We start from the raw sequence: 25,195 nt of genomic DNA, 5'->3' as shown, positions 1-25,195 counted from the left end.
ATGTATCTATCCAATTTATTCTTAAAACTTAAGAGTGAGCCTGCATTTACCATGTCAGATGGCAGCTTATTCCACATTCCCACCACTCTCTGAGTGAAGAAGTTCCCCCTAATGTTCCCCCTAAACCTTTCCCCTTTCACCCTAAAGCCATGTCCTCTCGTATTTACTTCTCCTGGTCTAAGTGAAAAGAGCCTATTCACATTTACTCTGTCTATACCTATCATAATCTTGTAAACCTCTATCAAATCCCCCCTTCATTCATCTACACTCCAAGGAATAAAGTCCTAACCTGTTCAATCTTTCCCTGTAACTCAATTCCAGGAGGCCCGGCAACATCCTAATAAAGCTTCCCTACAGTCTTTCAATCTTACTGATATCCTTCTATAGTTAGGTTACCAGAACTGTACACAATACTCCAAATTTGGCCTCACCAATGTTTTATACAACCTCACCATAACATCCCAATTCCAAAACTCAATACTTTGACTTATGAATGCCAGGATGCCAAAAGCCTTCTTTACAACCCTGTCTACCTGTGACACCACTTTTAGGGAATTATGCATATAACCATATAACAATTACAGCACGGAAACAGGCCATCTTGGCCCTTCTAGTCCGTGCCAAACGCTTACTCTCACCTAGTCCCACCAACCTGCACTCAGCCCATAACCCTCCATTCCTTTCCTGTCCATATACCTATACAATTTTACGTTAAATGACAATATTGAACCTGCCTCTACCACTTCTACTGGAAGCTCATTCCACACAGCTACCACTCTCTGAGTAAAGAAATTCCCCCTCGTGTTACCCCTAAACTTTTGCCCCTTAACTCTCAACTCATGTCCTCTTGTTTGAATCTCCCCTACTCTCAATGGAAAAAGCCTATCCACATCAACTCTATCTATCCCCCTCATAATTTTAAATACCTCTATCAAGTCCCTCAACCTTCTATGCTCCAAAGAATAAAGACCTAACTTGTTCAACCTTTCTCTGTAACTTAGGTGCTGAAACCCAGGTAACATTCTAGTAAATCTCCTCTGTACTCTCTCTAATTTGTTGACATCTTTCCTATAATTCGGTGACCAGAACTGTACACAATACTCCAAATTTGGCCTTCCCAATGCTTGTACAATTTTAACATTACATCCCAACTCCTATACTCAATGCTCTGATTTATAAAGGCCAGCATACCAAAAGCTTTCTTCACCACCCTATCCACATGAGATTCCACCTTCAGGGAACTATGCACCATTATTCCTAGGTCACTCTGTTCTACTGCATTCTTCAATGCCCTACCATCTACCATGTATGTCCTATTTTGATTAGTCCTACCAAAATGTAGCACCTCACACTTACCAGCATTAAACTCTATCTGCCATCTTTCAGCCCACTCTTCTAACTGGCCTAAATCTCTCTGCAAGCTTTGAAAACCTACTTCATTATCCACAACACCACCTATCTTAGTATCATCTGCATACTTACTAATCCAATTTACCACCCCCTCAACCAGATGATTAATGTATATGACAAACAACACTGGACCCAGTACAGATCCTTGAGGCACACCACTAGTCACCAGCCTTCAACCTGACAAACAGTTATCCACCACTACTCTCTAGCATCTCCCATCCAGCCACTGTTGAATCCATTTTACTACTGAACTCCTAGATCTCTGTTCCTCAGTGCCCTACCATTTACTGTGTATGTCCTACCTTGATATGTCCTTCCAAAATGCAACACCTCACACCTGTCTGCATTAAATTCCATCTGCCATTTTCTGGCCCATTTTTTCAGTTGGTCCAGATCCCTCTGCAAGGCTTGAAAGCCTTCCTCGCTGTCCACTAAACCTCCAGTCTTAGTGTCATCAGCAAACTTGCTGATCCAATTTACCACATCATCTAGATCATTAATATAAACAACAAACAATGGTCCCAAGCACTGATCTCTAAGGCACACCACTAGTCACAGGCCTCCAATCTGAGAAGCAATCATCCACTACCCACTCTCTGTCTTCTCCCACACAGCCAATTCCATTCTATATGCTTCCATTCAATCAGTTCCTTCACTGCTATGGCTTCTGTATGTCCTCCTCGTGGAATGCATAGGTTTTCCCCGGCTGTTTCAGCTTCCTGTCAGTCCAAAGACATACTGAGTAGGTTAATTGGTCATTGTAAATAGTCCCATGGTTAGGTTGGGGTTAATCAGCACTGTCAGGGGTTGCTGGGCCAGCACAGCTCTAAGGGCCAGAAGGGCCTACTCTGCACTGTATCACTAATAAATTATAACCAAATTTCTTTTTTGGTTCATTAAAACTACAGTCAAATATGTTTCTACGTATGCTACTAGGAACTTTTTGAAGAGGCATTAATCAGGTTTGTTTGACAACAGATGTTTCCGTTAATGAATTTTACTCAGCAATTCAAGTTTGTCCTGTCCAGGATTTTTAAATGATTTCTCCCTTAAAGGTCACAAATTATCTTGACCTGGAAATACATCCCCAGTTCTTCACTGTTTCTGGGTCTAAATCCTGGAACTTTCCCACAACTGTATATATTCAAAGTATTTTCACACAAAGACCACACTGGCTTAGAATGATTGCACACCATCACATTCATGAGTAATTAAGGACTGAAAAGGAATACTGGGCTTGCCAATGAAAGCCACAATTCTTAAATTAAAGTCCTCCAAAACAAAAGGTGTCTTGAATGTCTTCTTACTTGAACCAGCAGAATGGACTAATTGTTTGCAGGCTTGGAGCCAACTTTTTGAATAAAATTTATGTAATCAAACAAAGGAGGCATTCAGACTAATATTGCAATAATACACCCCTAAATTTCCCTCACACTAATATTTCTAAGATCTCTACTCTAGTCAATTCAGTATTCTGCCTCAGTCGAAATTGTTCAAGTGATACTACATTCCACTGAGATTCCAAAAGTTTTCTTTTATCTTCAAACATAGATTTCCTTTCCACAATAGGTGATTGGCTCTCAAATTTGTAAGCTTTCATTTCCTGTAATTCTGGTCATGCCACTTCTTCCCCCATGACCAGAATGAGAGATTTCCCTTGTCCTTTCTTTTCACCCATCAACTTCCACAAGCAGATCACCCTCCAGAATATCCAACGTACAAAATACATTTGCACAAACAATTAATCTTAGATCCCCTTTCAAAGGGATGCAATTTCCAGGATGCTTTGGTTCTATGTTCCACTTCCACCAATTCTCATTCCATTCACATGGCACCACACCATGTAAATTCTGAAGACGGGAGACCTGTTCACATGTTTGGCACAGCTTTGTGGGCTGAAGGGCCTGTATTATGCTGTAGGTTTTCTGTTTCTACCTGCCTTTTCACTGCTCCCTTTCCACCACTCAGGGCTCCATCCTGAGATGGAGTTTTTTACTTCTCAATTTTCTGTATCCTACATTTGATGCTCACAAAAATCTATCCAAATTAGTGATCCATCTTTATTCAGTCTATGAGCATAACACAAAGGTTATTATCTATTACCTTAATTCTCCATTGCATTCCCAATCTGAACCTTTTCATACACTGTTCCAAATCCACACATACTTCTTGTAATTCATTTTTAGCATCTTTGCCACCTGCTCCACGACAACTTTCACCATGTCTCCTATTCTCCATCAAGTTCACACTTGCCCTTTTGTTCTTTGCCTCTCCCATTTTTCCACATAATTTAAAGAATTGTTCTATCACCAACACTGCTTCCTCCCAATTAAACATCACCAGAATATTAACTATTTTCTTCTCCAAGAAGCTGCCTGGCACATCTATTTCTTGTCAATATGGAAAACCTTGATTAAAAGTTCAATACCTGCAAATGAACAAAAAAAAACAAACCTACTGAAATTAATTTTTTGTCAGAAATCAAGTACATGTAGAAAATTTGAAGAGGAATGCTGTACAGACCATTAACCTTAAATGTTCATTCTGTTCTGTTCACAGGTAGAGTATCCCAACACTTTTACTGGAAGTTACACTTCATGTAATAAATTCTAAGGATTTTTTTTGTACAATAGCATTTCAATTAAACATCCTTTCATGCAAGCTAAAAACAGAAAACTATTTAAAATAAACAGCTATTCAAGGCGGCAATATTGCCGATAGCTAGCTTTTGTTTTGCACCAAGAATGCGAAACCGCTGTGTACCTTTGCAGGATTAGCTGGTCTACTCCGGCCACGAACATCATGTGTGCTAACAGCGAGCCTTGGCCAGTCAGACATCCTAGCATGAAGATTCTTGCAGGTTGGTGGAGTTGAGTTGGCAGATGCTGAACGAGGACAAATTGGAACAACTGCAGTATTATGTGAAGTTGAAGCAAGGAGGTGAAGAATAAGAGCAGAAAAGACAGCAAGCATTAGCTTGAAAGGAATGCAAATGGAAAGTTATCAAAACCATTTCTGATGTTGCATTAATCTACTTTTGCCAAAGCTCAAAGATGGTTTCAGTTTCCAAATGAAAGACTCCTTCACAAATCAAACTGAAAACTAATTTTAAAAACTTCCTTTAAATTTTTTTGTCAGAAGTATCTAATTTTTTTTATTTTGCCAATAATCGAGATATCTTTGCACTCAAATTTTCTGATACGGATTTTTTCAGTGTCAAACAAATGATATGACACTTAATAACATTGAAAGATTGTTTTCTTTGTAGTTGAATTTTGAAAAGCAAAAAATCAAACCAGTGCACTGCTCCAACATGGGAATTGAGAATGAGTAAAATGGAAAAGCAATATACAGGTTTAATAGGAAGTAAAATGGGATTATGAGATGAGAAATGGGGAGATAATAAATGCTGGCCTTGCCAAACATGATCCTTCATCTGAAGAAGAGAAGATTAATGTAAAAAAATAGTAAATTTCCAATAAAGTTGAAGTAAACATATGCCAAACTTGAGGGGCTGTTTAGTGTAATTATGGAACAATAAGATGCAGAAAATGTGTTCAACTCATCTGTAGCAATAACTACTTTTATGAAAATTTTTGAGGCAGAGGTCTGCATGTAATTAACTTCTGGGTCTTCAAAAATCAGCTCTCTCAACCTTCTAACAAACAGAAATGGTTTTGGTTTTATAGTGCAGTTAAAGTCAGGAAACACATCACACACATACAGAATGATAAAATAGCACTACAAGCAGCTAACAGGTTGGTAAAGATAAGAGATTTCATAATTTATTTGTAAACGTCCCATCCTTTCAGCTGCCAGAACACAGAATGCATAAAGAACGTAGATACTGCAGATCAGCAGGAGTGTGTATTTGGAAGAACAAGAGCAGGTTTTGCTAGAAAAGGTCAGCAGAATAGGCCTTTCTTTATATAAAGACAAACACTATGTAACAACACTGAAGGCAATTAAAAACTTCAACTGAGCAACCGTCAAGATGAAAAAACTTCAAATATGATTGTTAATTGAAATTGCACTTAAAATTTAACTTTCAACATACATAGCTAAAGCAGTCAACTTGCTTCAGTGCCATACTTCAAAATTAGTAAGTCCTAAAACTCCAATTTTAATAAAACAAAACCTGTTTAATCAGGAAAGGATTAGTTTGAAAAATATGATAATTGGGTGACTTTATAATAGGCATGGTTTTAATAGCTTTAATATAACATTTTTATAAATGTGCTTATCAGATGAAGGCTGGCTACGATTTTTATTTAGCCAAGTAAAAAATGTCAGAACTTTTCCCAATATCTATAGTATTTTTGCTTTCAGATAATTACACAGCTGAGCCTTGCGGAAATATCTCTTCTGAAATATTAAATGTTTCTCTAACAATAAATGCTGCCTGATGTGACTATTTTTCCTACTTGACAGGAAAAGTTGCCCATTAAAATTTAAAGAGGTCTTGGAGTCCAGTTCATGGCTCACTCAAAATGGTCAGGCAAATCGATCAATAGGGTGGTTTAAAAAGATGTAGGGCATGCTGACCTTTATTGGTTGGGCATTGACTACCAGAGTCAGGAAATCATGTTCTAGCTATATAAAACTTCGGTCAGGCCACATTTGGACTATTGGACACCGCTCTGGTTGTTTCAGTACAGGAAGGATCTAGCAGCTTTGGAAAGGGTAGAGTAGAGGTTCACTGTGATTCAGCTTGGATTAAAGGGTTTGAGCTAGGAAAGGTTGGAGAACTTGGGTTGTATTTCCAGAGTATCAAAAGCAGAGGGGAGACCTGATGGAAATTTATGATGTTGAGAGGCACAGAGAGAGTCATAACACTTTTCTCAGTAGAGTATTTCAGACATCGTTCCAGCAACCTTAGACGTAAAGTCCAAATACAGAGCAGTCTCCTGGCTGTCTTTCATGGGCCTCCTAAACTGTTTCCTGCAGAAGCTGCAGCACTGCTATACACATAGATTTTGTGGCATGTGATTATGTGATCATACATACATAAGTGAGCATTCCATAGTCTCACTTAAGCAGGGGCTGATTTTCCAGGAACATCAGAGGACTCTAAAAAGGGCTAGAAACCTTGAATAATTTAACATTTTGTCCATTGCATTTGAGTACTTCAAAAGCTGCATTATTGATAATATTCATTGAAGTAAATTTCACCTAACAAGATTTACTCAGGTGCATCAAAAGTTGTAAATTACCTCTCCATTTCATGCATTAATGGCATAAGCTATTCATATTGAGAGTGTTAGCTCCTTCTGATAGCTGATGTAAAAGTGTTTTTTTTTTAATTGAGGTTATGTCTAACATAATTTAGTTTTAAGTCTGGTAATGCAATTGGAAAAAAAAAGTAAAATACTTAGAACAGCTAACTTAACACTTGCTAAGAAATCTGGAGCCACCAATGTTTGACTAGTTTTTCCCCATCAGCTTAAAGTAATTAAAAAATCAAGTGTGATAGGCCTGTAGTTTTCTAAATTGGCATGTTTTCACCAACCTCTTTCATATGCAACAAAAGAATCACTTTCAGACTAAAACAACAGGAAAGATACACTGAATTCATATTAATTCATCATTCCTTTCAACCATGGATCTCAGTGACCCAAAATGGGAAAAAAACATCCCTTAAACTGCTAACAATCTGCATAATTACTTGACTTATATCTGAGTGTTGTTGCATTATTTTAGATAATGCCAAATTTCCAATGTAAATAATTAGCAGATTTAGTTTCCTTAGACTCCAGTAGCTACAAATTCCCTTCAGATTTCAAATCTAATATCACTAATTAATGTATTCCTACTTCATATTCATAAAAAGTGTAGCATTTAACTACATTAAAAATTAATTAGAATTGTACTGATTCAATCTGATTCCAACTATGTATTGTACTTCTTACCAGTATTTAGTTACATGTAATCAGTTCCCAAGTGTTCATAAATATTGTAAATTCACTAATTTGAACAGTCTATCAATATATAAAATGACTGAATATTTGAATATTTTAGTATCATAATTCTGTACAAAGCTGAATTACCTGCATCTAGACTACTCCCATACAAGGCAGCAGTGCTTCTGCTTCTAGCTAAGAATGAGTGCGTAGGAGTTAAAAGACGAGTGACAATGCTGCTTTCCCAGGGACTCAGCTGCAACCGTCGTGCTGTACAAAATAAATAGACAACTATGCATCAAATACTTCAACCCATTTTAAATATAAATACTGTGAGACCAGAAGACTTGGAACAGTGGTAATGAAGCCTTACAATAAATTACTTTTCAGGTTAAACTTCATGCATGAATGCATTAAATGGATTATTGAGGCTTTGGATTAAAGTATAAGAAAGAAGTGTTTTGAAAATGAAGTTTAATTCATAAATAAAAGTCATTGGGCTTTGTTGCACACATCACAGAAAAACTTCTGCAGGCATGCTGCCAAAATGCACTCTAATTTACAAATCAATTAGATGCTTCAGAAATGTGTTGATATGCCCAAAGGAGTATTTAAAAGTAAAGTAACCAAAGTACCAAAAAGATTAACTTTAGTTTAAATACACAAATAGTTGAAAACATACAGAACAAGCAAAGTAAGATTTGCTTCATGCAGAGCAATGTACAGGGATTACCACATTAATGCATCATCTTCAGAAGCCACACACAAGCCTTCCAAAAATTGTGCATTGAGCCTTACTATCATAATGTGAAAATAATCTGGAAATCAAATCCTTTTGTTACACAGGTGGATAACTTTCCTTTGCATTTTTAAAATTTTATCAATGATAATCCTTGAACCAAATAATGCTTATGTTCTAACAATTCCCATTTGCATTTACTTACTAACATTTCTGCAGTACACCAAGCTTCTACAACTGCTAATCACAGATTTGCCTATAGTTTGTAATACCTATAGCATTACTTTCTGGAAACTGGAATTCCAGATATGGGGAAAGAGTTAAACAGTGATCTTTAAACAGTGTGTTTGAAAACATTCAACGGTCAATTTATAACATGTGTTCCTCACTAGTATCACGCACAGAAAGATAAATATACTTTTTCACAGTAGCACTGTCTCAGGCAAAGGTTGCAATGTTCCTAACTGTCAGCACTACCAGAGGACATGTGGTTGAAAGCACAATTAGTCAGATAAATTGTTTAAGTATCTTGTTGTTTGGATGGAAGAGCTTAGCAGGAGTAGTGTACCTAAAAGACACTTGACCAGGATGGAATACACAGGTATTTTGTTGGCACGTGACATGGAGCGCCACCCCTCAATTCTTTATATAATTGGGGGGGGGGGGGGGGTGGGCGGGGGGTTAAAGTTTTGCAATGATTATCTTTACTGGCAAATGAAGCAGTGAATGATTTTTTGCAAGACAAGTTATTTTCACAGGAAATGTCTCATGCCAGCTTGGCACCAGTTATTCAGTTCTGAGAATAAATTACATTGGATGATAAGACTTGAAATCCTTGCAGACCTGGTGTACGTATCAGTATTTTTATGGTGCAGTTGGTCCAGTTGGCATTGGTTTTGCTCTGTTTATTTTTTTTTCCTTCTGTCATTTGTGAGTGAACACTGGACTCTCAGAGCTAATATGCAGTTTAGTTTCCTTGAATATAATTCTTTCACAATAAACATTTTATTTATTTTAGTAAAACTATGTTAATTTTATCAATGAGCTTTTTAAATAGTGCTCATCCTTTTCAGCTTGTTCAGACTATCAAATACACCAGCAAAGATCAAATGATGGGTGAAGCAGCACATATTTAATAGTGGTGAAGTGAAAGATTTGCCATGATTAAAAAGGGTGCTAAAACATTTCTCATCTTACATTCTGAAACAGTGGTGTGCAGGACTTCCTCCATAAAGCAGCATTAACAAAAATAACACATTTCTCTAGAAATCATCAACAAAAAACACATCAAATATTTTGATGATATTTATTTCAGGTAGTTCCAACATAGTTGATGGTAGTTTTGAGGTTTCAAAGATTATTGCTCCACATGGAAAACTACTCAGTGATGTGGAATATGTCAAAGAATTATTCATGGAGTGTGCTCCTTTCCTTTTTAACAGTTTACAAGAAAAAGGAAAAAATATTCAGCACCTTATGCATTTTCCAGTGAGCAGAGTAAAAAAAAATATTAATGATGGGAACAAATACAGTATAGCACAACAACTAATAAAAGAAATTAGTTGATGTAAATTTCTTTCCATTTATTTTGATGTAAGCACTGATGTTACATCATCAACTAGGCTAGCCCAATCTTGTAGGAATGCATATAACTCATTACCTGAACCTAAACCTTTGAGCATCAATTACTGAACAATTTTCTTTAAGATTCACTAACCTCAGGCATTCAAAGAAACTGCAAAATTCATAAAGTAACATTAGACAAACTACAAACAAATTTGGTAATGTTGCACTGGATTGATTAGGTTAATTTTGAAATGCAATTGATTGATTTACAAAGCAGCTCAATTTGGAGACAAAAATTGTCGACTTAAGAGCTTGACAAGAAAATATTGAAGGAGATTGATTGGTTAGTGACCTGAAACCATAAAATCCAGACAATGAGGTTCTAAAACTCTGGAAATCGATTCCTGACATTTTAAAATGCCTGAAAAATCTTGCAATGGCAATATTAACAGTATTTTCATTGACATATGTGTATGAGTTATTGTTTTCAGTGATGACCTTGGTCAAGACTATTTATATTAGATTTACTTATAAAACTAGTGCTACATGCATAGTTCTCAAAACAACCAAATACAAGCTGGATATAAAATATTTGTCATCATTAGTGCGGCAACTAAAGTCTCACTGACAGTAAAGTTTGTTCAGTCTACTTCACATGATCTTTTATGAATATGCATCAAAGTTTATACTTTCACGTTCACATTCCTTATATGAGGTACAATGACACAGAAAATGTTATTTTTCAATTGCTTTTTTAAAAAATATGAATAATTTTAACATTTTCTAAAATGTTTTATTTCAATCTGTCTGTTATACTTTTATTCATGGTAAAACAATGAATACATGTAAATAATAGGACTCATTGTTTTTATTTAAAAATAAAAGTCCATTCATTAATCAATGATAATCGCTGCTCAAAGTTACCATGGAGTAAAAGAGAAATTTTTTTAGTAAATTATCACCAATTTGAGTACACACACTCATAAAAGTTCACCACCCCGGCTTCGAGACTGATACCTTTCACTCTTCACTTTAACACTGCTAATTAGATGGTTGTTTATCACTTGCCATTTGTGGTCTTATTTGCTGTCTGGACAGATGAAAGTCAAGACAGTCTATATAAAATATAAGTTTGTTATTAAAGTGTTTTTCCCCATGACCGAATTGTTGGATTTTGTGTTTAATTTATGGAAAGTAGGAAGGGAAGGATGTGTATGGGAAGGAGAAATTAAATTTCAAATCTACTCCATATATCACTTCCATCTGATTATTGTCCTGATTAACTACCTCAATTATGATCTCCATTGCGCATTATGAAGGGCCAGGAAATGATACTTGAAACTAAGCTGGAGTTTTATACATGGTAGTGAAAGGCAAGATTGGCAATAAATTGTGAGCTGCCATCCAGATTTTACACCTACATTTGAACCTGAGGTCAGGGGGTACAGTAGGTGAGGAGAGGCAATGCTTTAAATGTCAGGATAAGTATTTCAAAACAGAGAAATTACCACACTGTATTGTCTAAATGATTACAGGGGTCATCAGTGAATAGGTAATGAGAAATTAGAAAAGCAACAGAGAAAGCAAAGAATGGGCTGAGGGATGTCAAGGAACACTGAAACAAGAGACTAGAGAAAACACACAACACTTGTTTCACCCAAAATGGGCAGGAGATGGAAATTACTGAGGATTTCCATGTCCTCATAATCTGAAGTCAAAGACATCAAGACGTCCTTTATTACATTCAGGTAGAGCAAGGGGGAGTAGGTGGGTTGACAGAAAAAAAAAAGTGGTAGAGAAGAATCATTCTGGCCAAATGGCTTTGGTATTCCAATATAATGATACTACAAATAATACCTTGGTTTCTAATATTAAAACAGATTGAATATCATCAATATCCTTACTTTTTGAAATTGTGCAGCTAATTGCTTCAGAAATACTGAACTGATCTCTCATTAAACCTGACCTGGCTGGCTGTAAAGTCAGTTACAATTCGATCTGTAGAAGCATGGTGTAGTAACAGAATTATTAAAAACTTTCAAGATTCTTTTTGCTCCTTTTTCTTTATACATTTTGTGTTCTTCAAGCAATTTTAATAAACCAACTAAGGTGAAAAGCAACCAGTATCTATTTTGTAAAACTTGATTGGTTTGCTATACAAATGTAAAAGGAAGTGCTTCCCAGATAATTTCACAACTGAAGTCATGTTGCAGTTAATGAGTAGTTAGGTGATAAATACAAAATTCATTCACGTCTTAGAAACACCTTGTTTGGATTCAGAGCAGAATTTTTCTGGCGTAGATGAACGTGGCTTAGAGGGCTGTTTAATAAAGGATGAAATCCTTTGCTTGAGAGCTGAACAAAAATTAAATATGCTGTTAAGTAGTCTCTCCTATTTTCTCATATGCCCTTCCATTATTAACTCATGGTTAAACATTCAAGATTACTTAATGTCATTTCCAGTACACAAGTGTAAGGGAGTGCAGAATAGTTGTTACTGAGCATATTAAAAAAAACATTGAGAACACAATACTAAAAAAATACAATAAATATAAATTCAAAGATTCCAAATGTACCAGGTGGCTTATATACTTAGATTGATTAGATGTACATAAAGGGACCCTAGATACAGGAATGTCTGCATGTAGGTGACTGACAGGAAATGACAAGGTAGTAGTGGTGGGGGTTGTGGAAGGATAGGGTAATGGGTGGAGGTGCTGATCAGTCTTTTGCTTGGGAAATGTAATGGTTTTTGAGTCTGGTGATCGGGGCATGGATGCGATGTAGCCTCCTCCCAAGATAGCGGCACGACGCAGCTTGCAGCGGCCACTCCGGAGCTGATATGTTATTTATTTTATTTGTTAAGCGGGGTGCCGTGCACAATCCTAATCTGATGAAAAACAGACGTGGGAGCACGGAGGAACATCTGGAAATCTCCAGGAAGGCCTTCTTCGTTGCTGCTGCTGCAAGGTCCGGGTCTCTGCTGAGAAGAACAGGCCCCCAGTCCTCGGGGTCGCATTGCCAGTGGCTGTTGGCGGAGGCGTCTTATACACTCGGCAGAGGATGGTGCTCGGAGAAGATGTGCCGGAGGGGATGGTCGGAGGCTCGGAGGTTCGACGGACTCGGAGTCCGCTGCAGTCGGGGCTCTTTCACTGTGTGCTGTGTCTGCGAGGCTGGGTTCGACGGAGCTTTCATTGTGTGCTGCGTCTGCAAGGCTGAGTCCAGCGCCGTGGAAGTCCATAGCAGGGGTATTCCCTTCTGCCACCTGCGTGGGATAACGAGTCTACCGGGACCCTGAGGACTTGTGGAAACTGTGTGGTGGTTTCTTTCGAACTTACAGTCTTGTAACATCTTTGGACTATTCTTACTGTGCCCATGGTCTGTTTTTTTAAATCAATTATGCTATTGTTTGCACTGTTGTAACTATGTGGTTTTGTGCAGGTCTTGCAGCTTTAGTTTTTGGTCTTGTTTTGTCTGGTGGGTTTGGAGCTCTTTTCTGGGGAACGCACTAAGATGGTAGCATGATATTAATACGCAGCAGCCTCTCCGGACTCTGGATTGGAGATTGCCAAACGTTATGTGGATTTTCTGGTGTAGTCTGTTTTGTCATGTGCTTTTGTGATATCATTCTGGAGGAACATTGTCTCATTTTTTAACTGCATTGCATTTGTGGTTTCTAAATGACAATAAACTGAATCTGAATCTGATGGGAGTAGGATAAACAGTCCACGAACAAGGTGGGTTGGATCCTTCATGAGCCTTTACCATGAGGCTCCAGGTAACATCTAAGACTAGCATTAAAAAATACACCTTTTCCAATATGGCATGGAATAAAATGTGAACTTATCAACTAGTTACAATGCTGGAAAATAATTTGGAATACTCAAACATACTTTTGATCAAAGCAACAAATTTGTAAAGACAAAATATTTAAGTTTTACAAAAGTTATATATTTAAAAAAAATCAGAGCATCTATAATGACCAACTGAAGGATGTTCATTAGGCAGAGAAGGTGCTGCCTTTACCCATATCTCCTCCTTTTCGCAGACATCACCTGCACCCCATCTTTCTGCTGCCTTAACAGAAACAGAGATCCCCTTGACATTACCTGTCACCCCATGAGCCTCAGTATCCAGCACATCATTCTCCACAGTTTCTGCCATCTTCAACAGGATCTTGCCACCAAACACATTTTTACCTCCCCACCCACACTCACCACTCCCTTCCAGGGTCCCTTGTCCATTCATTCCTTCCGTTAATCTCCCTCATGGCACTTACCTCTGCAGGCTGAACAAGTACTACATCTGCCCATTCACCTCCTCCCTAACCAGTGGCCAATCATTTTAATTCCACTCCCCACTCCTATTCCAACATGTCCACCCCATGCCTCCTTTACTGCCACAATGAGGCCACTCTCAGGTTGGAGAACAACATCTCATATTCCATTGAGATAGCCTTCTACCTGACATTGATTTCTTCAACTTCTGGTAATTTCTGCCCTCTCCCCCTCCTTTCATTTTCCATTCCCCATTCTGGCTCCCTTTTTACCCCTTCTCTTCACCTGCCTCTCATCTCCCTCTGGTGCCTCTCTTCCTCATTCTCCCATGGTGCACTCTCCTCATCTATCAGATTCCTTCTACTTCAGCTTTACCCATCACCTCCCAGCTTGTTACTTCATCCTGCCTCCACCACCCATATACCTTCACCCTCACCTGACCACATCTATCAGCTTCCAGCTTGTACTCCTTCCCCTCCCCCCACTTTTTTTATTCTGGTTTCTTCTCACTTCCTTTCCAGTCCTGATGAAGCCCTAAGTGTTGACTCTTCATTCTTCTCCATAAATGCTGCCCGACTTGCAGAGTTCCTCCAGTATTTTGTGTGTGTTACTCTGGATTTCCAGCATCTTCAGAATCTTGTGTTTATAATCAAATTTCACAGATTTTCCAAATATTTTTGTACTACTCAAAGGAATATTCCATTTTATACATCATTTAATGATTCTGGAATGTAAAAAAAAAATGCAATGTCCCAAACCATTCCAGTGACAGAGAAAAACTACCATGATAACCATCAACAGATTTGTGAAAAATTATAGAATTATAATAACACTCAAGAAACATTTTCATTATTTGTACATTTATAGTTTAAAACTGTAAGTATTTGGCTGAAACAGTACCTTTGTCTGGAGAATTTAATAATGTTGCTGAAGATGACGATAACCTCTTGTTAATGATTGGATCAGCATGCTTCGCAAGGTTCACTGTAGATACTGAACGCCTATCTGAATCTAAAACAAACAGAAATATTTGCAGATGATTGCCTGTGCATGGTACTGCTCTCTTTGCTAACATTAAAATTCAATAGACCAAATGCAATATTTCTGATCTACTGTTAATAATTAGAAAGGTTATTAAGCATTACTCTACAGGTAAGATTACAAGATTTAAGTCAAATTAAAGAACACATAAATGGCTTTGTTGAACTTGGTCCTTCCAATGAGTAAGAAGTTTGAAGATTTCTGTAATGCAAAAATCAGCTGTCTACGTAGTCTAAGAGAAAACAAAGTAAATAAAGTACCGTAGATGTCGGATTATAAGCCGCTACTTTTTTCCCACATTTTGAACAGCTTTGAACACTGCGGCCTTTACTACGGTGCGGCTAATGCATGATTTTTTTTCATGCCGCCAAAAACATTTTGCCTCGTAACAGTAGATCAATAAAATTGATGAGTAGTTCACAGAGGTCCAATGAAATTGTACGATAAATCAAGCGCACTTTCACAATTAAATTATTGTAAATCAGTCATTTGTACTCACCCTCATCAACATGGAAAACACTCAAAGAAAAGCATTGTGCTGCCTTTATGGCAGTTATTTAGTTTATAATATTTTCGCTTAGTAATTCATTTGTTAGTTAAAGTTAGAAGTGTTTTAACTATATTTGTTTTCTGTACTACATCCCGGGATGCTATGACGTCACACCCGGTTTCGCCGCGTCTTGTGGGAAAAATACCGGTTTGCGATAAACGGAAAGGCGGGGGGCGAGCGGCGGAGCGAAAACGCTGCTTTTAAGTTAAAGGCGATCAATAACTTTTCCTGGTAGGCTGCAGTATATATATTTTTTACCAGTCGTTAGGAGATATTGGAATGTTGTTCAGTAAAAAAGTATACGCAACGTATATTTAAAAGTAGCCGCGTTACAGGCACGGTTCGAAAAAAAGCATTTGCAATATGTATTTGTTTATGTTACCATATGGATTTAATTAAAAGTTAAAAAATCCTCACGTGTAATATCTTTCTGTGTAAATATCTCATATTACAACATGGGACACCTGCGGCCGAAAATCCGATGCGGCCTAAAATCCGGTGCGGCTTGTACAAGTACAAAATTGATTTTATTTCTAAAATTAGAGCCAGCGGCTTTTAATCAGGTGCGCTCTGTAGTGCGAAATCTACGGTAGCTTGACCTCTACAAAATCAGGATTTTTTTTAAATTAGTTTTTTCTATACATATTACAAATTAAAAAAACCCAAATCACAATAAGGAACATTGATACAGTGCAAAATTAAGCATACAATGACAATATGCTACAAAGGAAGAGAATTTAACAAAAAAAGCACCTAAATTAAAGACAAGTAAACTTAGTATCCTCCCCAAGCCCCACAACACAAAAAAAAACTCCAGACCAACCACAACACAATATAGAGAATATAAATCAGGACAATCAAACTCCCAGACTGTGAATACACTTAGCAACAGAGGATAATAATGCCTACTACCAGAAAAAAAAGGGAGCTGAAAGCAAGGGACCGAAAAGGGAAAAAAAACCCTAGTCAAGAGGAAGGTTATGAAAGTACTCGATAAAAGGTCCCCAGACCTTATGGAACTTTAGATCCGAATTAAGAACTGAGTAATTAATTTTTTCGAGGTCCAAGCAGGCCATAATGTCGTTAAGCCATTGAGCATGGGTGGGCGGGGCAACATCTCTCCATCTGAGGAGGATCAAGCGTCTAGCCAGGAGAGAGGCAAAGGATAATATTCGGCATTTGGTCGGAATCAGAAGTAAATCTGTCTCGCCCCAGAAACTGAACAAAGCAATTAAGGGGTTTGGTTCTAGGTGCTGATTCAGAATATACGATAACGTAGTGAAGAGATCTTTCCAAAATTTCTCCAAGCTAGGACAGAACCAGTACATATGAATGAGAGAGGCCACGCCCCTCTTGCATTTATCACAGAGTGGACTAATGTTAGGGTAGAATCGAGATAGTTTAGATTTAGACATATGGGCTCTATGAACAATCTTAAACTGTAAAAGGGAATGGCGCGCACAAAGAGAGGTTGAGTTAACCGATTTGAGAATTGAGTCCCAGCTCTCATCAGATAAGGAGGTATTTAAATCCTGCTCCCAGGCCATTTTAATTTTATCCACAGGGGCCCATCATAAGGCTGCTAATTTGTCTCGAATAATTGATATTAAACTTTTACCTAGTGGATTAATGGAAAGAAATAAGTCCATAGCATTTTTCGCAGGCATTTCAGGAAAGTTAGGAATTAAAGGAGCAATAAAGTGTCTAATTTGGAGATATCTAAAAAAATGAGCATTGGGCAGATTGAACTTTACAGAGCTGCTGAAAGGAAGCGAAGCGATTATCAATGAAAACATCTTCAAAATGTCTAATGCCCTTCCTATACCAAACATGGAATGCTGAACCGTACGTAGTAGGTAAAAAAAAAGATGATTATGTACGACAGGGCTGGAAACGGAAAAACCATGGAAACCATGGCATTTCCTAAACTGAGCCCATATATGCAAAGTGTGTCTAACAAGAGGATTAGCTATTAATCTGGACAGACTACTAGGGAGTGCAGAGCCAAGAAGTGCAGAGATAGATAATTCTTTAGTGGAGCTCAACTCCATTGCCACCCAATTAGGGCACTTGGGTTGGCCATGGAAGAAAGACCAAAAGGTAGCACAACGTATATTAGCTGCCCAATAATATAAACGAAAGTTAGGTAAAGCCATGCCACCCTCTTTTTTAGATTTTTGGAGATGGATTTTATTAATTCTAGAGCGCTTATTCTTTCACAGACATGACAAAATAATAGAGTCTAAGGAATCAAAAAAAGATTTAGGAATAAAAATTGGGATAGATTGAAATAAGTATAACAAAATCAGGATTTTCATCAGACATCTTGTATGGTCCATTCAATTCACATCAGAAAGAAGATACCGACTTGCAAAGCAAGCATTACAGAATCCACCAATACGATTCATGGTCTAGAAGGGCTAAATTATAAAAGTGATCTAGAACAGAATTAAATTAGTAGATCGAGTTATACGATTGAGATAGCAAAGTTGACTATAAGATCTGTTGGAGCTGATAGAGACAAAGTAGATCATCTAAATCGAGAACCACAGGACAGAGTCTCAAAATTTGAGCTAATCCAGATATCAACGGTCATTTATAAATTTGGGGAACTTCCCTACCAAGAGTAAAACAGCTGAAATCTTCAAAACCATGGCCAACATTTTTTCCATAAGTGCATGAAAAGATAAGGAACCAAGACAGATAAATTGAGCTAATCCAAAAATAAGTGACTGATGGAGTAAACAAGACAAAGATTTCGTCCTCTTTTTTGTTGTTTTGAAATAAGGGCAATCTCAGTTCTTTAAAATAGAATGAGATTCAATATAGGATGTGCTATTAGATTTTTCTCATGAGGAACTATATGCCATCTTACTGAAAAATTTAAACTGCATGCATCAGGATTAAACTTCTGTTTCACACTTTCAGATTTGGCATACTTGCAAAAGTATTGCTATCTCTATAAAGTAATAATAGAAGAATGGGATTTAAGAAACTATGTGAAAGCAGTTAATATATGTAAATAATAACATGCAAGAACAGACTGGTTGTCTGGAAGGTGATATTATCCTATTAAAAATGAGAAAAATTATTATTGTTTTAATATTACCTTTAGGAATACCATCCTTATTTCTTGAGTGGCAATTAAAGTCTGCCAAATCAATATAGGATTACGAAGATTCAACAAAATCAACAAAACAAAAAACTAAACAGAAGCAAATACAAGGAGCATTTCGTGAAGTTGAATACTAAGAGCATAAGAATAAAATATGATACAACATATGCCAATTTACATTATTGAAATTACACAAAGTTCACAGAACAGAAATCCATTTGACAAAGAAACTGTAATAGATGCACTGATCAACTTTCCTGGATTCTACCATAAGACATTTTTTCCCCACTGTCATGAGAATTTAATGGAAGACAGGTGTGCATTTAAGTCAAAGCATTTTAAAGATCACTGTTTAATATGTTCGTTTCCAGGAAAAACATGGCAGGAAAATTAACCACTTTCTCAAAAAGCAAAAACATTTTATAACGGTTAATTTTCTCAAGTTTCACATTACAGGTTTTTTTCAGCATTAAGAACTATCCTATGACATGTACCATCTCTATTGAAGGTTGAATTGCTTTGTAGGGCTCCACCCCATGACCATCTGCCGGACTTCTGTTTTATCCTTTGACTTCTTTCAATTGTGCGACGTACAACTGCTTCATGTCGTTCCTTCAAGAAGAAAGGTTTATTTAACTCAAGATAGTTACTGTCTAATTTGCTCTATAAAACAACATTTGCCACATTAAATAATACAAAACATTAATAATTAATATGGGAAACTAAATAAAGAAAGCATGCTGCTTTTCAAGTGATTTTGAAAAACGGCCATTTCACTCCTTCAGAGATTTTCACGTTCAAACTTCCTATTTTGTTTTCCATTTAATTTGGCTCAGTCCTTCAAACCAAATACTTAAGACAATTTTTTAAAAGATAAGGTATAGTAAAATCAAAATCAGCAACAAACAACATTCCATGTGGGAGGAAAGAGTACAATAGAAAATAGACTGCTTATGATAATTGTTCACAATAAACATACTCTGTCTTCTTGAAGTTTTTGTTTCCGTTTTTCTTCAACAGCAATACGCCTTCTTTCTTCCTTTAGTCTCTGTTCTTCAAGTTTCTTTTTTCGTTCTTCTAGTTGTTTCTCATAATGTTGTCTTGCTTTTTCCTCCTTTTCATGTAATAGCTGTTCTCTTGCAGCTAAATAATAATAAAATGTATTGTTAGTTACAACAATTGTTCTGAAACAAACTTAAACAATAACATTGCAAATTTATTACATAATTAATATATTAATGAACAAGTTAGCAATAGGATAATCAATAAACACCAACTAACATTTCAATAATGGATGATCAACCTGATATAATCTTTAGTCTTCAAATGATTTGCTTACTTAAAAAGCTATAATTTACTGCTGTTAATTCTTATATTGGCTTTAATATATCAAAAATTGTTTAGAATGACAAATTCGCACTCAATATTTGATCTTTCAAATATAAGCAGCGCTTCATCTGGTAGTACCCTTGCCTAGGGATCTGAAAGTCGAATTCTACAGACTTAAGTGGAAAACCTAAGCTGATATTCGAGTGAAAGATTAAGGATGTGCTGCATTGTTAGAGCTGCTTATTGTAAAAGCAGATATTAGGCATATTCTAGATGCTCAGCTAACCCCAAATGATCATTTCTGTTAAAGAGCCAGGGAATTATCCATTGGGTTGTGGCCAATCTACAGTATTCCTTACCACCAGAAATAGATCTGATCATTTCACTGTTGCATTTAAATAACAGCCAAAACTTGTATACAACAATGACAATTGGTTGCTCAAACATCAAAAATATTTTGGAACAAATTATAAAAATAAATGGTATATAAATGCAAGTTTTTACACATGATACTTACAGGTCACATCTTCAACTCCATGCTGGAGCTAATACCGGGATCTACCCAGATATCCCCGAAGGTCTGATTTCCGAAGTTGGCAGTGACCAAAACAAGTGCTGGCACATTTCACCCTATTGCGTGTGTTACTGACTGCTGTCCATTCACCATGGAATCTAATGTGCAGGACATCAAGTACTTCCTAGTTATTAGTTTGGGAAATCCAATGTTTTAGAAGGGAAGTGGGTTAGACTATGACAGCATTAATAGTATGTTGAAACTAGCAAGTGGGATTAACTCTGTTATTCAATAATCATTGCTTAATGTTTTTCCAAAAAGTCTAACATCAGCAATCCCACAGGTATTTTGGATAAAATTATGTTCTTATTGACAGTATTACATTGGAAAATATTGTGTTGCCAGTCCAAAACCAATTAATCTCACAATATTATTAACCTGAAAAATATTGAAATTAACATTTGTAAATATAAGTGGAACAATAATGTTTGAATATTTAGGACTGCTGTTGTCTCTCATGTAAAGTGAGATTTATGCCTAGGATACAGCCCAAAATTTCACTTAATTTTGAAAAAAAATTGGTGATCGCAGTGCCGTTCATGGAAAACTGCTATGAAAATTGGCAGCTTTCTTAACATCCAACAGCATCTCCGTGTCTCCAAGAAATTTCCCTTTTTAGCCTTAATTCAATGTGATTCATGGTATCCTGAGCTACCAAAAGATTCTGTGTAAACAAAGTCTTTTTTAGTTGGTTACAAACAATTAGCCTCTCCAGCATTTAAAAATAACTTAATTTACATGTGGTTTCATTTGTTCAGCTCTTAAATGTTTTTTTAAATTAAAGTTAAAACTGTTCTCTTGAATCCAATAGTTCCTTCCTTCCCTTCAGTGGATTTAATACTGAATTCATAATGATAATTGATAGTTCCCAAATTCAATCTAATTTGGTTAATAAAAAAGTCTGCTCTATTTTCACAGGATATAGATGTTCTCTAGAGGGCACCACAGTGTTTATCTTACATGTTCAATAATTCACTGTGAAATACAGCTCACAGAAATGAACTAATCAAGATTAGGATTAAAGAACAGGAAATCCTGCTTGCTTGATATTGAAGTGCAATCTGGCTCAGTGGTGTTAACTAAATTTAAGTAAATACTTAGAACTATTTACTGGGGAAAAGAAAGATTTTACAAACACAGATTAACTGTATTTTCTTACCCAGCTGTTTTTGTCGTTCCTCCCTGCGTTCCTTGGCAAGTCTTTGCTTGTCATCAACACGAAGAACAGGGAAGTCTATAAAACAAGTAATGTTTTTTTTAAATATAAAGCCTCAGAATACAAGGACATCCTTTAGAATAGAGATGAGGAGGAACTTCTTTAGCCAGGAGGAGGTAAATTTGCGGAATTTATTGTCACAGAGAGCTGTGGAGGCCAAGTCATTGCATATAGTTGAGGCAGAGGTTGATAGGTTCTTGATTAGTAAGAGCATTGAAGGTTACGGGGAGAAGGCAGGAGAATGGCGTTGAGAGAGACAACAAAACAGCCATAATGGAATGGCAAAGCAGACTCTATGGGTCAAAAATGTCTAATTCTGCTCCTAAGTTCCCCCCCCACCCCATTTCCAAAGCAAGTGTGCCTTCTCTAAGTTTATTCCCTTTGTTCAAAAAGTTTAAAAATAATTTATACCATGGCATATTACAATGGCTCTGATTTTGTTGAGTTTTGCAGGCAGTTCTGCATTGCTTCCCAGCTATGCTTTGTCTAATGATGCCTCAGAATGAACAAGGATTGTGGGACTGCACAGAGGAAAATGAATTAGGTTAGTTACATTTTAAAATTTATTTTGTGCATTTACTTATTTTAAATAAGTCGTTTCTGAATAGATCAGTTTTTAAATGAGGCATTGAGAAATATTGTTAAGCAGACCATTTTAATAGCTAGCAAAGTTAGGAGTAGGGTTTTATAGTCTGTCGAAGGCTTCCTTCCAGTTGAATTTTTTGGGCTAGTGCTTGTTCTGGTCTGCCCAGGTCATCTCAACATTTTAAGCCTCTGGCATATATTATGAATTGACATATAATGGATAGTGTATAGGCAGCAGACACCAATGAACAAAATTCAGACCACTAATAACTCCTATGAGAACCTTTTACATATTGAGCAAAAATTTTAGATGACATAATAGGCCAGTTGTTCAATGTTATTCTTTGCAGCTGCTCTTTCAAAAAAAAAATTACAGATTTGCTTTCCAGTTAGGAATGTCAGATTCTCATCATCTGTACAAATATTATTTACCTAATAGCTTGCTTTTGGCTTAGGAACAGATGAAAAGTCTATTTGTCATCATTAAACTCTCGACTTTATAAATACTAATATAACTACTTAATCTATTCTGAATCATTAAAAACTTAGTATTTCACTATTATTTCATAAATGTTACATTTCATTCCATGCAACAATCCTACTTCAAAATTGTTAATGATGCTTTATTTTTAAAAATCCTGTAAAAATAGTGTATAATTAGTTTTTTTGAGCACATTGCTTATCATTTGCCAATGTGCCTGTCACACTGCTGCAAGTTTTTCATTACACCAGTGTATATGACAATAACCTTTCGTCATAATCATTTACATCACCACCTCTTCAATCATGTGTGTTCAGCACTTCATACTTACTAGACTGCAAAGACTGTTGCATTTCTTAAATTGTATTTATCAAATTCTCCTTTTCTCATGATAAGTGATCTACATTCTCTTCCTTCCGTTGGGGAAACTAATTACCTTTGGAGTGCAATTATGAATACTTCAAAAATTCCCCAACCTGCTTGCCCATACAATACAAAATCTCTCTCAATTGGTTTTCCCAAGTTCAGTTGCTTGCATTATCCATGGTTTACCACTGCCATTTACAACAGGAAATCTGGTTTTATCCTCTCTGGTCTATAGACATTTCTTAGGCTTATAGCAAATGATTGTCCTTGAATGCTTTGGTAAGCAACAATCCATTAGGTACAGACAATAAGCACCAACGTAACCAACAAACTTCATATCCCCAACCCAAAAGGAAAAGAAAATTAAAATGCTAAAAACACTTGACAGGACCTACATTAGAGAAAAAGAACTAAATCTCAGGGCAGAGACCATTCATCAGAAAGAGGACATTTTAAAAAATGATGCTTTTAAGTTGCATAGCTGGCAAGAGGGATAGTACAACTAAAAAAAGCTGTAAATAGGCAAGACCAAGTCAAACAGGTTCATGTAGCGTTGGAGAGTATTACACTTCATAATTTGTTATTAACATTGAGGAATATTGAGAAATACAGATGTAATATTTGATAATCTTTGACAGCTTATGAAATCTGAAAAAATTACACTTCTAAATGTAAGGTTACTATAAGATTTAAAAGTCATAAAAGAAATCTGGAAAAACAAAGTTCACACACCTTGCTTTGGTCCAGAGTTCACACTTTGCCCAGAAGTAGAAGTCACATGGCTGCTTTTTATGTCCTCCACCTTCGCTTGTGCCTCAGAAGCTGGAGAATAAAACAAACACAACCTTAAGCAAGAGTGAAAAGATAGACACTGTTAGTCAAGAGGACCAAGTTCTTTTGAATGAGGCTCACGACCTGGAAGTAAATAAAGTTACTTTAAAACTATGATTATAATGAGTTCCACACTTTAAATAACTATAAAAATAAAAGTCTGTTTCAAAATGCCTTCAGATTAACTAATCTCGGAGAATAGTACTCTCAGATCTAGACAGGAAACAAGTTTCTGTCCCAATGTGAGCCCCTTTACAAGGAAATCAAATGATTCCAGATACAAGGCCTCAGCAGTATGACACTTGAGATCTCAATAGCAGGCTCACCAGTGATTGTGGATATAGAGACAAGATACTGCAGATACTCAAATATGAAGCAACAAGCAAAGGAAATCCGGAGGGGTGGGGGGGCAAGAATCATCTGTAAAAGGGATGGAATTTTGGGTTGAAACTATATATCAGGACTCTTGATTGACTCTGGATTGTGGACATCAATTTGGTCCACACTGCAATAACTTCAGGTAACACTGGTTTTCTGATTATGCTTAGCATACACTACTGAGAAATTAAGTACATAAGCATCATCACTGCAAGAAAATATCACTCAGAGTTCATCCCTAATTTACAACTGCAGTGAAACTCAATGACAATGTTGTGTAATGCTTGGCTTAGATCATGCAGCTATAGTACGAAAGTGAAGTTTAAACAATTTAACTCCATAAATAGTTGAGCTTATCAAATAATCAAATGACATTTCACTAAATTGGCAAACTAAAAATGATTAAGCAATCTAATGAAGGCATGAGAACAGCTAAGCCATACTGGAATAATGACCATAGTATACCAGATTTTTTCTTAACTTTCCCTGTGTAAATTAGTAGGCTTGGCAGGTCAACAGACAAAATTTTATAAATACTCGCACCATTCTGGGTTACTTGTCTGCTTAAAAATATAGTAGTTTGAAAATAAAGGTGTCACAGACATCTCCATTTCACTAAAGAAGCCTGACAGAATCTTGGCACAGAATGTTATCATGATCTAGAATGAACCAGTGCAATCATTGCACTTTTCAAGGCTACAGAGACCAGAATAAATCAAATAAGTTTCTGTATAGGAAAATCAGCACTCACAAGCAAATGTCAAATCTTCACAATGCCTTTACTTTGTCGGAAATTTGCAATGATTCAGCATGTCATCTAAAACTTTGACAAACATC

At 36.5% G+C, this 25,195-nt stretch overlaps 1 protein-coding gene across 5 annotated transcripts in view; it reads right to left on the bottom strand.

Annotated features, from left to right (window-relative positions):
- Positions 1-25,195, bottom strand: part of map7b (microtubule-associated protein 7b) — a 160,529-nt gene that overhangs the window by 55,528 nt on the left and 79,806 nt on the right. For 2 of the 5 annotated variants that reach the window (XM_073056298.1, XM_073056296.1), the window contains exons 2-9: positions 23,882-23,971; positions 21,661-21,735; positions 19,578-19,741; positions 19,093-19,210; positions 14,793-14,903; positions 11,881-11,970; positions 7,458-7,580; positions 4,174-4,319 (exon numbers count right to left, since the gene is read on the bottom strand). In XM_073056298.1, coding sequence (XP_072912399.1) covers positions 4,174-4,319; positions 7,458-7,580; positions 11,881-11,970; positions 14,793-14,903; positions 19,093-19,210; positions 19,578-19,741; positions 21,661-21,735; positions 23,882-23,971 — 917 coding nt within the window. The remainder of the gene's footprint in view (positions 1-4,173; positions 4,320-7,457; positions 7,581-11,880; positions 11,971-14,792; positions 14,904-19,092; positions 19,211-19,577; positions 19,742-21,660; positions 21,736-23,881; positions 23,972-25,195) is intronic. The other 3 variants (XM_073056297.1, XM_073056299.1, XM_073056301.1) reach the window with 3 other exon arrangements.

Source organism: Hemitrygon akajei, chromosome 9 (assembly GCF_048418815.1).
Source record: "Hemitrygon akajei chromosome 9, sHemAka1.3, whole genome shotgun sequence".
Taxonomy (NCBI): Eukaryota; Metazoa; Chordata; class Chondrichthyes; order Myliobatiformes; family Dasyatidae; genus Hemitrygon; species Hemitrygon akajei.
Note: the sequence above shows the minus strand (reverse complement) of the source record. Positions and strands in the feature narration are given on the sequence as shown.